Source organism: Choristoneura fumiferana, chromosome Z, assembly GCF_025370935.1.
Source record: "Choristoneura fumiferana chromosome Z, NRCan_CFum_1, whole genome shotgun sequence".
Taxonomy (NCBI): Eukaryota; Metazoa; Arthropoda; class Insecta; order Lepidoptera; family Tortricidae; genus Choristoneura; species Choristoneura fumiferana.
In genome coordinates this window covers 45,363,238-45,376,299 of record NC_133472.1, presented here as the reverse complement: position 1 = coordinate 45,376,299, position 13,062 = coordinate 45,363,238, and the positions used below count along the sequence as shown (strand labels likewise).

The 13,062-nt window shown below is 39.8% G+C and overlaps 1 protein-coding gene across 2 annotated transcripts in view; it reads left to right on the top strand.

Moving 5' to 3' along the window:
* LOC141437812 (adenylate cyclase type 5-like) overlaps window positions 1-13,062 on the top strand; it is a 167,748-nt gene that overhangs the window by 28,907 nt on the left and 125,779 nt on the right. For both annotated transcript variants that reach the window (XR_012452427.1, XM_074101337.1), the window contains exons 2-4: window positions 3,706-3,875; window positions 8,884-9,008; window positions 10,408-10,528. Coding sequence is in view for 1 of the 2 variants with exons in the window: in XM_074101337.1 (XP_073957438.1) it covers window positions 3,712-3,875; window positions 8,884-9,008; window positions 10,408-10,528 (410 nt within the window). In the remaining variant the exon portion in view is untranslated. The remainder of the gene's footprint in view (window positions 1-3,705; window positions 3,876-8,883; window positions 9,009-10,407; window positions 10,529-13,062) is intronic.

The window sequence follows — 13,062 nt, the reverse complement described above, 5'->3', positions numbered from 1 at the left end:
TTTTTTTTATATAAGATTTTTTATCATTCTTTAATGTCCATTAAATGGACATGTTTTAAGCTAGTAAGCTAAACAGTGGACATGTATTATTTTTTTACCATGATATACAAACTTAGATCAAAATCTCGGCCGAATTTGAGAAGAGGAAAAAGTTATTTATTCGTAGGCAATAGTTTTTTCAAAATGCTTGTTTGCATCTGATAGATAACACAACTATACAAGATTGTTTTTCAATAAAAATAAACGCGAAAAATAATCGATTCCGAATATCACAAATTGAAATCTTAGTACGGTATACATTTTTCAAAATTCAGAAAAATTGAAATTTCTCGATAACGGTGAGACTTACGGTAACTGTTTTTTTTTATATTTGGTAGATTACCTGCCCACCTATCTGCCATTTAAGTTTGTCGTACGACTTACGGGACACCCTGTGTATAGGTACACATTGTATACAATTTGACGATCATTTTGTGCATTTCTTATTACCTGACATGTGTTTAAAATGTATCTTTTCAGAGCTAATTTATTAAATCTAATGTAATCGTCAACAAAATACCCAAGACTTGAGAACAATCATTAATATTTTTTATACAAATAGCTGCAACGATCGGGGAACCCTGGACCTCAAGCTTCGTAGTCAAGTTCTCTCAACACTTTGCTATCCGGTCATCCAGTCGGTAGATGGTTACCGACATAGACAGACATACATAAAAAAAAGTTTTGCAGACTTTTCTTACTGGATGTGCTATGCTAATAAAGCTACATTCAACCCGAATTCATTCAACAGTGTAACTATGCAACCTTATCAATATAAGTAAATTAAGTTATAGGTATAAATACCAAAATAGACTCATTATGGGAATTCTGAAAGGCAATTTGACTGTCGATACATTTAATTCAACCCTAAAAAAACAGGCATCATAAGTAAATAATTCTACGTGAGTTCGTCCCGCGATACAACCCTGTCGCAACAAACACGCCTCAGAGACTTTCTTGATGAGTGAAACGTTGGCTTACTGAGACAAGGTTCTGCTGCGGGTCCAGCTTAGGGTGGTATTCTGGTGAATAATGTTACATTGAGGTATTCTTGTAATGAGATCAGGTAATTTAATATAGTTACAGTAACAAAGCATATTGTCAAAATTTATAGATTGCTGATAGACTCACTTGATTGATTTACTTCTAACAGAATATTGAGAATGCTTGTTTTTTCTTACTTATTTCTGTGACTCTCTATCGCCTTAACAGCTGGCCGCTTTTTAAGCATTGATGTATCATTAGGGTGTATAATATTTCAAAATGGCGTCCGCGAAATAAACATTGAGGGAAAATTATTTTTTGTTTAATTATAATAATATGGTTATCAAATTAATAAACCTATATCAAGTTATATTATAACACTTTTAAGCTACTATTTCACAGAAACGTCACAAAAGTATGAAATAAAAAAAAAACTAGCCTCCGATAGAAAATTTTAAATAAAAACTGAAAAGCAAAAACAAGTCTAGTAGTCTTAAACTTCCACAGTCAGGACCCTCATATATTGACAAACTTTTGCATTTATAATATGTGTAAGAAATAAATAAAGTAAACTTAAAACAATTAGCTTTTAAAATGTCAAGAAATACAAGAGTTTTACTTCATTCTCATTCTAACTCAGAACTTCGTTACGAAACCGCATCAAATTTATAAAATAACACCCTCTTTTTATGTCCCGGGTTAAAAACAGACCCAATCTTTTCCGCTATCTTCCATACCCCGTGCAAACACGGTGCCATGTTTATGTCAGATCTGCTTCTCAACTCACCGGCTTCATTCAATTATGAGCTCTAACCTCAACCACTAAAGCTGTCATTCCTTTGCCGCCTCTCACGCCGCACCGGCAGCTTATCAAATTAGATCGCATATTAATTTGGACTCTATTCCCTTTTTATACAAATTCATTTTTTATCTGACAGCATTTCATGAATAAACACGGAGGTAGATCAAATCTGATTAGCAGAGGTGGAATTTCGTCTTTGTATTTCGGGTATCAAGGTTTTAATTTTGTTGATTCATTTTCTCGGTTTACCTAATAAGTAGTCTAGAAATGTGGAATAACACATGGGCTACTTTTTATCCCTATAACCCTGTAAACTTTTAACCTAATAACAATAACTTCCTGAATTACAGTATTCTAGTATTTACCCACGGCTTCGCACGCGTAAATTCGATGCAGCAGTTGAATCGATGTTCCGGGATTTTATCAACGCTGCATTATAAACAACAGTGCCAAATGTCGTGCCTCCACACCAAGCGAATGAGATTTCGAGATATTTCCCTATCCCGTGGGAATATTGGGATAGAAAGTAGGCTATGTGTTGTTTCACTATCTACAGGTCGATTGACAAGAGTTGGCACGAATGGATTTAACGCATTCACTACCACCGGACTTCCACCGACGCACATGTGCGTTCAAAATGTATGAATAATTATGACAGCGGCACTGCGGGGAAGTTCCAAAAACGCATATATGCGTCGGTGGCAGTGAATGCTTTTATGAAAGTAATGTCACTTAGATAATTTATTGAATAAGGTGTTACTCTGCGGAGGTCCATATAAATGAACTATAAGAATTTCCTTGCTCACCCGCGACCTTATGATAGCTAAGTTTATGCAAGATATGCGTGATCATGCATAAACTTAGCTATCATAAGGTCGCGGGTGAGCAAGGAAATTCTTTTAGTTCATTAATGTCACTTAGACATTTTTGTGCGAAAAAGACAGATGATGAAATTTTCATATGTGTGTGAAGTGTATTCATATAGTTAACATACAGATTCTTTTATTTGACTCGTTCAAGCCATTCGTGTCAGTTCTCTAACCACTCCATCTGTCGAACTGACAAGACTTGGCACGAATGTTTAACCATCACTGACGGCTTCCACAGATGCAGACCATGTGCGTTCAAAATGTACGAATTATGACAGGCACTGCGGTATCCACATGTCGGTGGTAGTGAATGTGTGAAAGTAATGTCACTTAGATAATTATGAATCAGGTGTTACTCTGCGGACGTCCATATTGAACATAGGCCTTGCTCACCCGCGACCTTATGATAGCTAATTGATCATGCATAAACTTAGCTATCATAAGGTGGTGAGCAAGGAAATTCTTTTAGTTCATTAATTCACTTAGACATGTGCGAAGACAGATGATGAAATCCTCATATGTGTGTGAAGTGGCGTTAACGCAGTTTTATTTGACTCGCGCCCTCGTGTCAGCTCTTGTGAATCCACCAAGGTTCGACCCGGACGACACCATCAGGTTACCTGCCGTGAGCAAAGTGCGCACTGTTGTGTTTGTGAGAGTAAGAGGTTTACAGGCACTTGAGTATCCCATCTTGGCCTCTAGGTTGGCAAATCCAATACCTGGCAGGTTCATGGGAGTGGTGATCTCTTACCATCCGAGACCCACCTGCTCCTTTGCCATCTTATCGACTCAAAACTTGTAGAACTATAAGACTTACCTTCTGTTTCACCATCTGACGCATAAATGTGATGCAGTCCCTGTTTGTTTTGTTCGAATAGACGGAGACGGTATCACATGTGACCAGTGAACGGTCATGCTAATAGCATCATCATCACGAGAGGTAGGAGTCTGTTGGACATCTTACAACAGGCTCTTATTATATTATATTACTGACTGACTACCGTTCTTTAGGTGGAGATGCTGTACCAGCGCTACTTCCTACGCATGAACCAGACGAACACGACGCACCTCCTCGGGCTGCTGCTGGCCGTGGCGCTGGCGCTGCTGCTGGTGCAGACGCGCGCCCTCGTGCTGGCGCAGGCTCGGCTCAGCCAACAGTACGACCTCGACGACACCATCAGGTACGCTGCTGGTTGACAAAGACGCCGCGTCCTAGGTGAGCGAATGAGGGTTTCACAGAGGCGGAGTATCGCTAGATGGCGTTTAGAGATGGGTAAATCCGGACCTGGAGATTTAAGAGTCCCTTAAAGAATCCCATATTGACTTCTTTCAAACTTATCGACTCCAAGGAGTTACTAACTCCGACCAACATCGGCGATCCAGCGCTCACTTCACTTTTGTTATATCACGTCGGATCGGATCGGATACGTGCCGTCTCGCTCATGCTAATAGCATTTATTACGAGAGGAAGGGCCGTCTCGCTCATGCTAATAGCATTTATTACGAGAGGAGGAGCAGATTCAATAGAGTCATAAGGACGAATCGGTACATCAGTACCTCGGTACCGAGCCGAGCCGGATCGGCCATAAACAAACTAATAATCGCTCGAATGAATCGTTGTCAATAAAGGAGTCGGAGTCGATAAGCGGATTCGGTACTGATACCGGAGCTGGATTTAGTGAATCAGATCCCTTGTTGGAGTCGAGATTACCCATGTCTAAAGGCATAAGTATCGTCAGGTCCGTCTGATGTTTGCTTGCGATTGGCTCATACTAGTTATTTAACCAATCACGAGCAAACGACACTAACGCCATCTAGCGATATTTTGCCTCAGTGAAAACCCTCATTCGTTTATCGCTATCCAGCGGGAACTGTGTAATGTTTCTTGATAAAACTACCCAATGTCTCTCTCCGGGACTTAAACTATCTGTATACCGAATTTCATTTAAATCGGTTCAGTTGTTTAGACGTGATGAAGTAACAAACATCTAAACATCTTCACGAACTTTCTCATTTATAATTTTAGTTGGATTAGTGCGTAGGAAGCCCTGCGTAGGCAGACATCTAATTGAGGAGTCAGTCGTTTAATACCAATATTTGGTCGCGTGTTTGCCGGAGCCCTAATTCCCTCTGGTGCTCTTGCGAACTGCGCTCTCGGTCCGATTGAGCGGTTACAGTAAATATTAATATCTTTATATTAAACTAGCGTTTCCCCTCGGCTTCGCACGCGTAAATCATAAGATACAGCAGTTGAATTGAAATTCCGGGATTTTATTAAATTCTCGTGGGAATCCCCTAAAATTACATCGTGGGTTTCATTGACGTTGAATTAAAACACCCATGGCAAATTTCATGACTCTAAGCCCAGCGGTTGTTGTTTCGAGATTTTATCCCTATCCCGTGGGAATATCGGAATAAAAAGTAGCCTGTGTGTTATTCCAGATTTCCAGCTATCTACATACCAAATTTCATGACTATGCCCAGTGGTTATTAGTTGGAGATTTTATCCCTATCCCGTGGGAACATCGGGATAAAAAGTAGCTTATGTGTTATTCCAAACGTGCAGCTACCTACATACCAAATTTCAATACTTCAAGCGCAGCAGTTGTTATTAAGAAATTTTATCCCTATCCCGTGGGAATATCGGGATAAAAAGTATCCTATGTTTTAATCCAGGTTATAAACTAACTTCAAATTTCATCCAAATCCGTCCAGCCGTTTCAGCGTGAAGGAGTAACAAACATACTCACTCACTCACTCACTCACAAACTTTCACATTTATAATATAATGTATTAATCCAGACGTCCAGCTTACACACCAAATTGCATCGAAATCCGTCGACCAGTTTCAGCGTATAGAAGTGACAAACATACAGACATACACAGTTACGAACTATCACATTCACAGTATAAGTAGGATTCAAAAATAGTAGTGGAAGTTGCAGGAACAACTGGTTGCACTGCACACAACTTGAAAGTTGAACATGATTTTCTCTAAAATGTCCGTAAAAATCAGAAGGTGAAGTGCATAGTTTATGGTCAGCGAAAAATTAAAAAGTTAAAAAGATTGCAGGCGCGCTAGCTCGACAATAATGAATTAGCGCGCCAGCAATCAGTCACATTTTTTTTAAGTTAAAAAAACCATAGAAATGTTGGCACAAGTCGTATACAGCCAAGTTTAATGGCCGGTATCAGATATTTTGTTGGAACTCCGGACTTTTCTGTTGGGTCTGAAATAGCTTGTGGTGTTTTAGGTGGAAAAATACACCTGCAGTTTATTTTTAATGAAAAAAGGCGGGAAAGCATAAGAAAAATATTGGAATAAAATTAAATTTTATAATATATTTTCAGAAAAAGTTTGTTCTATTTCAGAATTATTCACCATTTTTGAGAAAAGCTTTCTATTAGTCTCGGCTGGACTGGAATAGCAATTGCTGGCTTCGTATTAGTTAAACGGACTCGCAAGCTCGTCCGTTTAATACTCATACTCAGCCAGCAATGAGGGCTATCGCGAATGAATTCGCCGCTAGAGGCGCTAGTGTAGCGTGAGGTCTCCGAAATGTCAAATCTCATAGTTTTTGGGTGAGCTACGCGGTTTTATTTATAATTAGAATAATTTTGTGAATATTTTGCATTACCTGAAATTAATGATGGCAATTATGCGTAACGGGGCAATGAATGTCTGTGTTTTGAGACAATTTTGTCTTTCGGAAACTTTTTTCCTCCCTTTTTTTCCGAACAAAACGGGACTGAGCAACACTGTGGTTGCTGGATATTTTTATGGTACGGTTTTAAAGTGTATTAAATATGATTTTAATCTAAACTTTGTTTTCACGCCCGTAATAACAGACTCTGAAAGCCACACTTAAAAACCTCACGCAACAGTGCGCCATCTAGTAAGACAAAAAACGACAGCCCTCATTGCCTACTTCCAGGCCACGACAATAATCTACTATTATTAGCTATGCTCTTTTACGAAAGCGATCTCCGCGCTTTCAAAGCCAAATTATAATGACAAAGAGCTGCGCGCTTTTGGTAACAAAGTTCACGTGCATAAATACAAGTCTGTTTTGTTTGCTTGTTCAGAATGTAGTTAATGTAATTAGGACGTGGTTGTGACCATTCCATGTTAGCGGGTTAGATGGGAGCGCTCGCTAATTGATTTAATATAACAAATGGAGACCGTGGAGGATGCAAAGCGATGCGTTTTAATTGGTTTATGCATATAGGTAGTCATTCACGATGACGCGTGCCGTGGTTCTTATTACAATGTCATTAATGTCTAATTTTGACAAAATCACGCGTCCTCGTCGACGACACTAGGTATAAGTGTGTAATTGGATAGTAATATATTTTTCGGAAATTTCCATGGGAATGAGGGCTATCGCGTATGAATTCGCCACTAGAGGCGCTAGTGTAGCGTGAGGTCTCCGAAATGTCAAATCTCATAGTTTTTGGGTGAGCTACGCGGGTTTATTTATAATTAGAATAATTTTGTGAATATTTAGCAATATCTGAAATTAATTATGGCAAATATGCGTTCCGGGGCAATGAATGTCTGTGTTTTGAGACAATTTTGTCTTTCGGAACCTTTCTTCTCCCTTTTTTCCGAACAAAACGGGGACTATGCAACACTCGATATTTTTATGGTACGGTTTTAAAGTGTATTAAATATGATTTTAATCTAAACTTTGTTATCACGCCCGTAATAACAGACTTTGAAAGCCATACTTAAAAACCTCACGCAACAGTGCGCCATCTAGTGAGACAAAAAACGATAGCCCTCATCGGGTGGGATGTCCCAATTTTTGACAACATATCATAAATCGAAATCCATTTTGAGAAAAAGGCTTTGAATAAACAAAATTTAAGTAATGACCCTCATGAAGCAGGTCTACACTCTAAAGCAAATTGACAGTTTGAAATGTTGCTGTCCTGCTTATAATAGCAAAGAGTGACAAAGATAGAACTTTAATCACATGATGCGCACCCGGCTTTAAACAGTTTTCATTTATCGTAAAGTCCGAAATGTATAGGAGTATTCCCAATGTATTTTTACAAATTAAATTATTGAATTACTACGTTACAAGACGTGATTGAGATACAAACATCCAAACATCTTCAAAAACTTTAACGTTTATAATACTAGTTGTGCAAGGTCCGCCCGGATTGCTACCACCATCTTGCTCGCTAATCCTGCCGCGAAGCAGCAGAGCTTGCACTGTGTTTCGGCGTGGAGAGTAAGACAGCCGGTGAAATTACTGGCGCTCGAGGTATCCCATCTTAGGCCTCTAGGTTGGCAAGGCATCTGCGATCCCCTGGTGTTCCAGGTGTCTATGGGCGGTGGTGATCTCTTACATCAGGAGACCCACTAGCTCGTTTGCCATCCAGTAGAATAAAAAAAAATGTAAATTAGACGATTTATTGAATCAGGCGTTACTTTGCGGAGGTCCATATCAATGAACTAAAAGACTGACTGACTGACTGACGGAGGTGGAGGAACTGCATGAACACGCATATTTTGCATAAGCTTAGCTATCGTAAGGTCGCGGGTGAGCAAGGAAATTCTTTTTCTCAAAAATGTCCGTAAAAGTTGACATTATTCTTTACATATCAGAAAGTGAAGTGCATAGTTTATGGTCAGCGAAAAATTAAAAAGTTAAAAAGATTGCAGGCGTGCTAGCTCGACAACAATAAATTAGCGCGCCTGCAATCAGTCACAACATTTTTTAAAAGTTTAAAAGGCTATGGAAATGTTGGCACAAGTCGTATACAGCCAAATCTAATGGGTGGTATCAGATATTTTGTTGAAACTTCGGCCTTTTTTTATTGGGTCTGAAACAGCTTGTGGTGTTTTCAGTGGAAAAATACAGCTGCAGTTTATTTTTAATCAAAAAAGGCGGTAGCATAAGAAAAATAATTGGAATAAAATTAAATGTTATGATATATTTTGAGAAAAAGTTTAATCTATTTCAGAATTATTCATCGTTTTTGAGAAAAGCTTTATCTCGGCTGGAATAGCAATTGCTGGCTTCGTATTAGTTAAACGGACTCGCAAGCTCGTCCGTTTAATACTCATACTCAGCCAGCAATTGGCTACTTCCAGGCCACGACAATAATCCACTATTAGTTCGTAAATTAGTCGGATAACACTAGTAGGATACACGCTGAGGCAATGTTTCGTTGCAGCTACTTGGAGCCTGCGCTGGCGCACAACGCGTCGCTGGCGCTCCGCCGGCTCCACTACGAGCGCGAACGCGCCGCGCACGCCGCGAACGTTGCCGTGCTCGGCGTCGCCGCGCTCGTCTACGGATGTGAGTACCCACCATAACATCCGCAACTTCATACCCTTTGGGGGCAGGTCTGCTGCTGTATCGAAACCTCCACTGTGTTTAACCCTTGACGACCGGATGGCTAAGTGGTTAGAGAACCTGACTACAAGGCTTGAGGTCCTGGTTTCGAATCCCGGCCGGGGCAGGTATTTGTGTGAATAACATGAATGTTTGTTCTCGGGTCTTGGATGTTTAATATGTATTTAAGTATGTATTTATCTATATAAGTATGTTTATCCGTTGCCTAGTATCCATGGTACAAGCTTTGCTTAGTTTGGGACTAGGTCAATTGGTGTCAAGTGTCCCATGATATGTATGTATGTAATAAGGCCCCATATTGGAGCATACTACCACATAATGAAAAGCAGCTATCGAATACATACCTGACAGGATATTTTTAAAGCTAGTAGTATTCCCCTGTGTAGTGTCGGGTTAGAATTACACCTCTCCATTTCTTCTGTGGATATCGTAAGAGGCGATAAACAGTATAGCTTAAGTTATACCGTAGGCGACAGGCTAGCAACCTGTCACAATTGTACCTTTTTTTGTCAAACTTTGAACCTAAAATTGCTAAAAGTGGCTCCGAAGCGGCAACGTTTCGTTTAGGTACTCTGCCTGCCCCATTTGGAACTACATCCGTGATGTTTGTGTGTAGTGTAGTAGTATTTTCAATAATTACAATGGATATTGTAACTTATAACTTAAACAATAAGGTTGAATTTCCATGTCAATGCATGTGGTCGCTTAACAACTCTACAACTCTACTATCGACTCTACCTTTTTAGGGTTCCGGAGCAAAAATGGCAAAAACGGAACCCTTACAGTTTCGCCATGTCTGTCTGTCTGTCTGCCCGTTCGCGGCCTAAACCCTAAAAACCCTAAAAAGATAATGCGAGTATATACCGCGCGCCATATAATTATCTGCCTAAAAGTTCATTATCCATTGTAAAGGTTGCCTGGAAGAGATCGCTCTGAAGCGATAAGGCCGCCTATTGCTTACCTTAGAAAATCTCTTTGTATATACTTGTGTTCTCTGTACTGTTTACTGTATTGGTGTGCAATAAAGAGTTATTGTATTGTATTGTATTGTATACTCAGTTTTGACGCATTTTTGAGATACATTATTTATGCGACGTCTTTACGTTACTCCCGATTGTGTGCGAACCGCTTAACGGTATAGTGCCTATTCAATTATTGGAATTATACCTACTACTACCTTTATAGTTTTTGTGGTACTAGTCGGGGCAATGAACTTTTTGGCAAAGTTAAGCGGCGGAAGGTATATGTAAATGAAGCGTTCCTATTGGTTCATGAAAAAGTCATTCCTCTCAACACATCCACGCAGCCTTAGGTACTAACAATGTTGTATGTTGTCCATCAGGTTTGCTGCTCTGCCTCAGCCGGCCGGCCATGAACGAGATCTACCTATTGACCATCTCCTACGTGGTGCTCGTGACCTTCTTACTGGTGGAGCTGGCCGTCGCCGGGACCTCCGTGCTCAGGTACAGTCACCAAATATATCGTAGCGGCCAAGGTGTCCAAATATTATTGAGCAAGACCAAATTTCAATAAATTCTGCACATATAAAGGTAAACCAAAAATATATGACTATTGTCAAGAGGGCGCTATTGTTCTTATTCGTATTTATATGGCAATAGTTCAGTATAGTCGGAACCATTGTTCATGTGTTATTACATCTTGACTTGTCTACAACGTTTACCTGTTAGCTCTGATGTTAGGCACTTGTCTCACCGCCAGCGAGGAAACGATTGGCTATCGACTATTTTCTCGCTCAAGAAACGAACAAAAGATATAAGATCCTGTGTGAGTAAAAGAGACACATATATTAATAGTTGATCGCTGGCTGTTCACACTGTCGGCGAGAACTCGCTCTTACATCTTTTGTCGCAGCGACAAGAGCTATAAAACTCGCCGAGCTATAGATACTCGCTCAGCGATGTCAGCTTGGCGGCCGCCCCGCACGAGCGAGTCAAGTGGAGCGAGTAATCGCCCGTCGCACGCGAACACTCGCTTACAGCCGAGCGACAAAACTACACTCGCTTCTCGCTGCTCGCCCACTCGTTTCTAGTTACTCGCTTCTCGCACATCGTCGGCGGGACAAGTGCCTTAATTTGGAAAGGTTTTGTAGTGATATAGTTTCATTCACCAAGCGTTTTTCTTTTCAGTAGTCCTACTATATATAATATTATAAATGTGAAAGTTTGTGAGTGAGTGAGTGAGTATGTTTGTTACTTCTTCACGCTGAAACAGCTGGACGGATTTGAATGAAATTTGGCAAAAAGTTAGTTTATAACCTGGATTAAAACATAGAATACTTTTAATTCCGATGCTCCCACAGGATAGGGATAAAATCTTGACATAACAATCGCTGGGCTTAGAGTCATGAAATTTGGTATGTAGATATCTGGACATCTGGAATAATCCACAGGCTACTTTTTATCTCGATATTCCCACGGGCTAGAGATAAAATCTCGAAATAACAACCGCTGGGTTTAGAGTCACGAAATTTGGCATGGGTGTTTTAATTTAACGTCAATGAAAACCACGATGTCAATTTTTTCCCACGAGAATTTAATAAAATCCCGGAATTTCAATTCAACTGCTGTATCCAATGATTTACGCGTGCGAAGCCGTGGGTAAACGCTAGTTTTTATAAACATTATTTACAACTAGCTTTTACCCGCGGCTTTGCACGCGTTAGCCACTTGTCCCACCGCCGACGATGAGCGAGAAGCGAGAAGAGCGAGTAACTAGAAACGAGTGGGCGAGCAGCGAGAAGCGAGTGTAGTTTTGTCGCTCGGCTGTGAGCGAGTGTTCGCGTGCGACGGGCGATTACTCGCTCCACTTGACTCGCTCGTGCGGGGCGGCCGCCAAGCTGACATCGCTGAGCGAGTATCTATAGCTCAGCGAGTTTTATAGCTCTTGTCGCTGCGACAAAAGATGTAAGAGCGAGTTTTCGAGTACAAATTCGAATCTTTTGAAAAGCGGCCTTTCCAGAAAACCGTACCATCAAAGAGTGTATTATTTAAAAAAGTGTACTTACGCATTGGGAAATGCCCCTTTCACTTCCCGAAAAGTGTTTTTTTATAAAAAGTGCGCCTTTAGAGGAATGCACATTTTTTAGGCTCACCCTTGGAGCATCGACGACATCACGTAAAAAAGCAACACGCAAAATGTTTCAAATCTTACTCAGTTTCATTTAACGGCTTCAAAAGGTCTATGTTGCTAAGTCAATTACCTATTAAGGTTTCAGTTAAGCACAGTTGAGAGTTCGCTCGAACAACGACCAAGTTGTGCCCGGCCGAACGACGCGATAATGTGCACCCCATTAAACAGAACAAGATATTGTTTATGTGAAACAGTTTATGAAGCGAATTTTAATTATTTTTGATAGCTGCGTGCGTTTTTAATATTTTATTGGGTTGTGTTAGTCTAATTTTAACACGCTCTTGTCGTTAGCTTTATCATGCTTCATTAAAAAAAATGTACCGGCCTGATAAAAACAATAAAATTTATTTTATAATTAATTTAGTACTATATTAGAAAACATATTAGAAATCTGCTAAAAAAATCCTGGACAGGCTATTTTTAATACGGTATTTGACAACTCCTTAATTTGCCATATCTTAATATTATTTTGAAAATATAGATACACAGATAGTGTTTAGCGAAGAGAAAATTTAAATCGGTTGAAAATTGGATATATAGTGATTTTTTGAAAAATCTGTATACATGTCTCTTTCTCAAACGCTTTTCTCTATGCAGCAAGTATGGCGGTACTGGTGTGTGACGTCACATGCCAGTATGTCTTTCACTCCCTAATCTTAAATTTCAAACCATTATAACTTTGTTATTTGTAAAGGTAGCTTAAAAATTGTTTCTCTATTCGATAACAGGCATTGTGATTTTTTAATTTATAAAACATATACAAAATAGTCAAATACCGTATTATTAGAAAGACTAGCTTTTGCCCACAACTCCGCCCGCGTGGTATTCGGTTATCACGCGCTGCCCC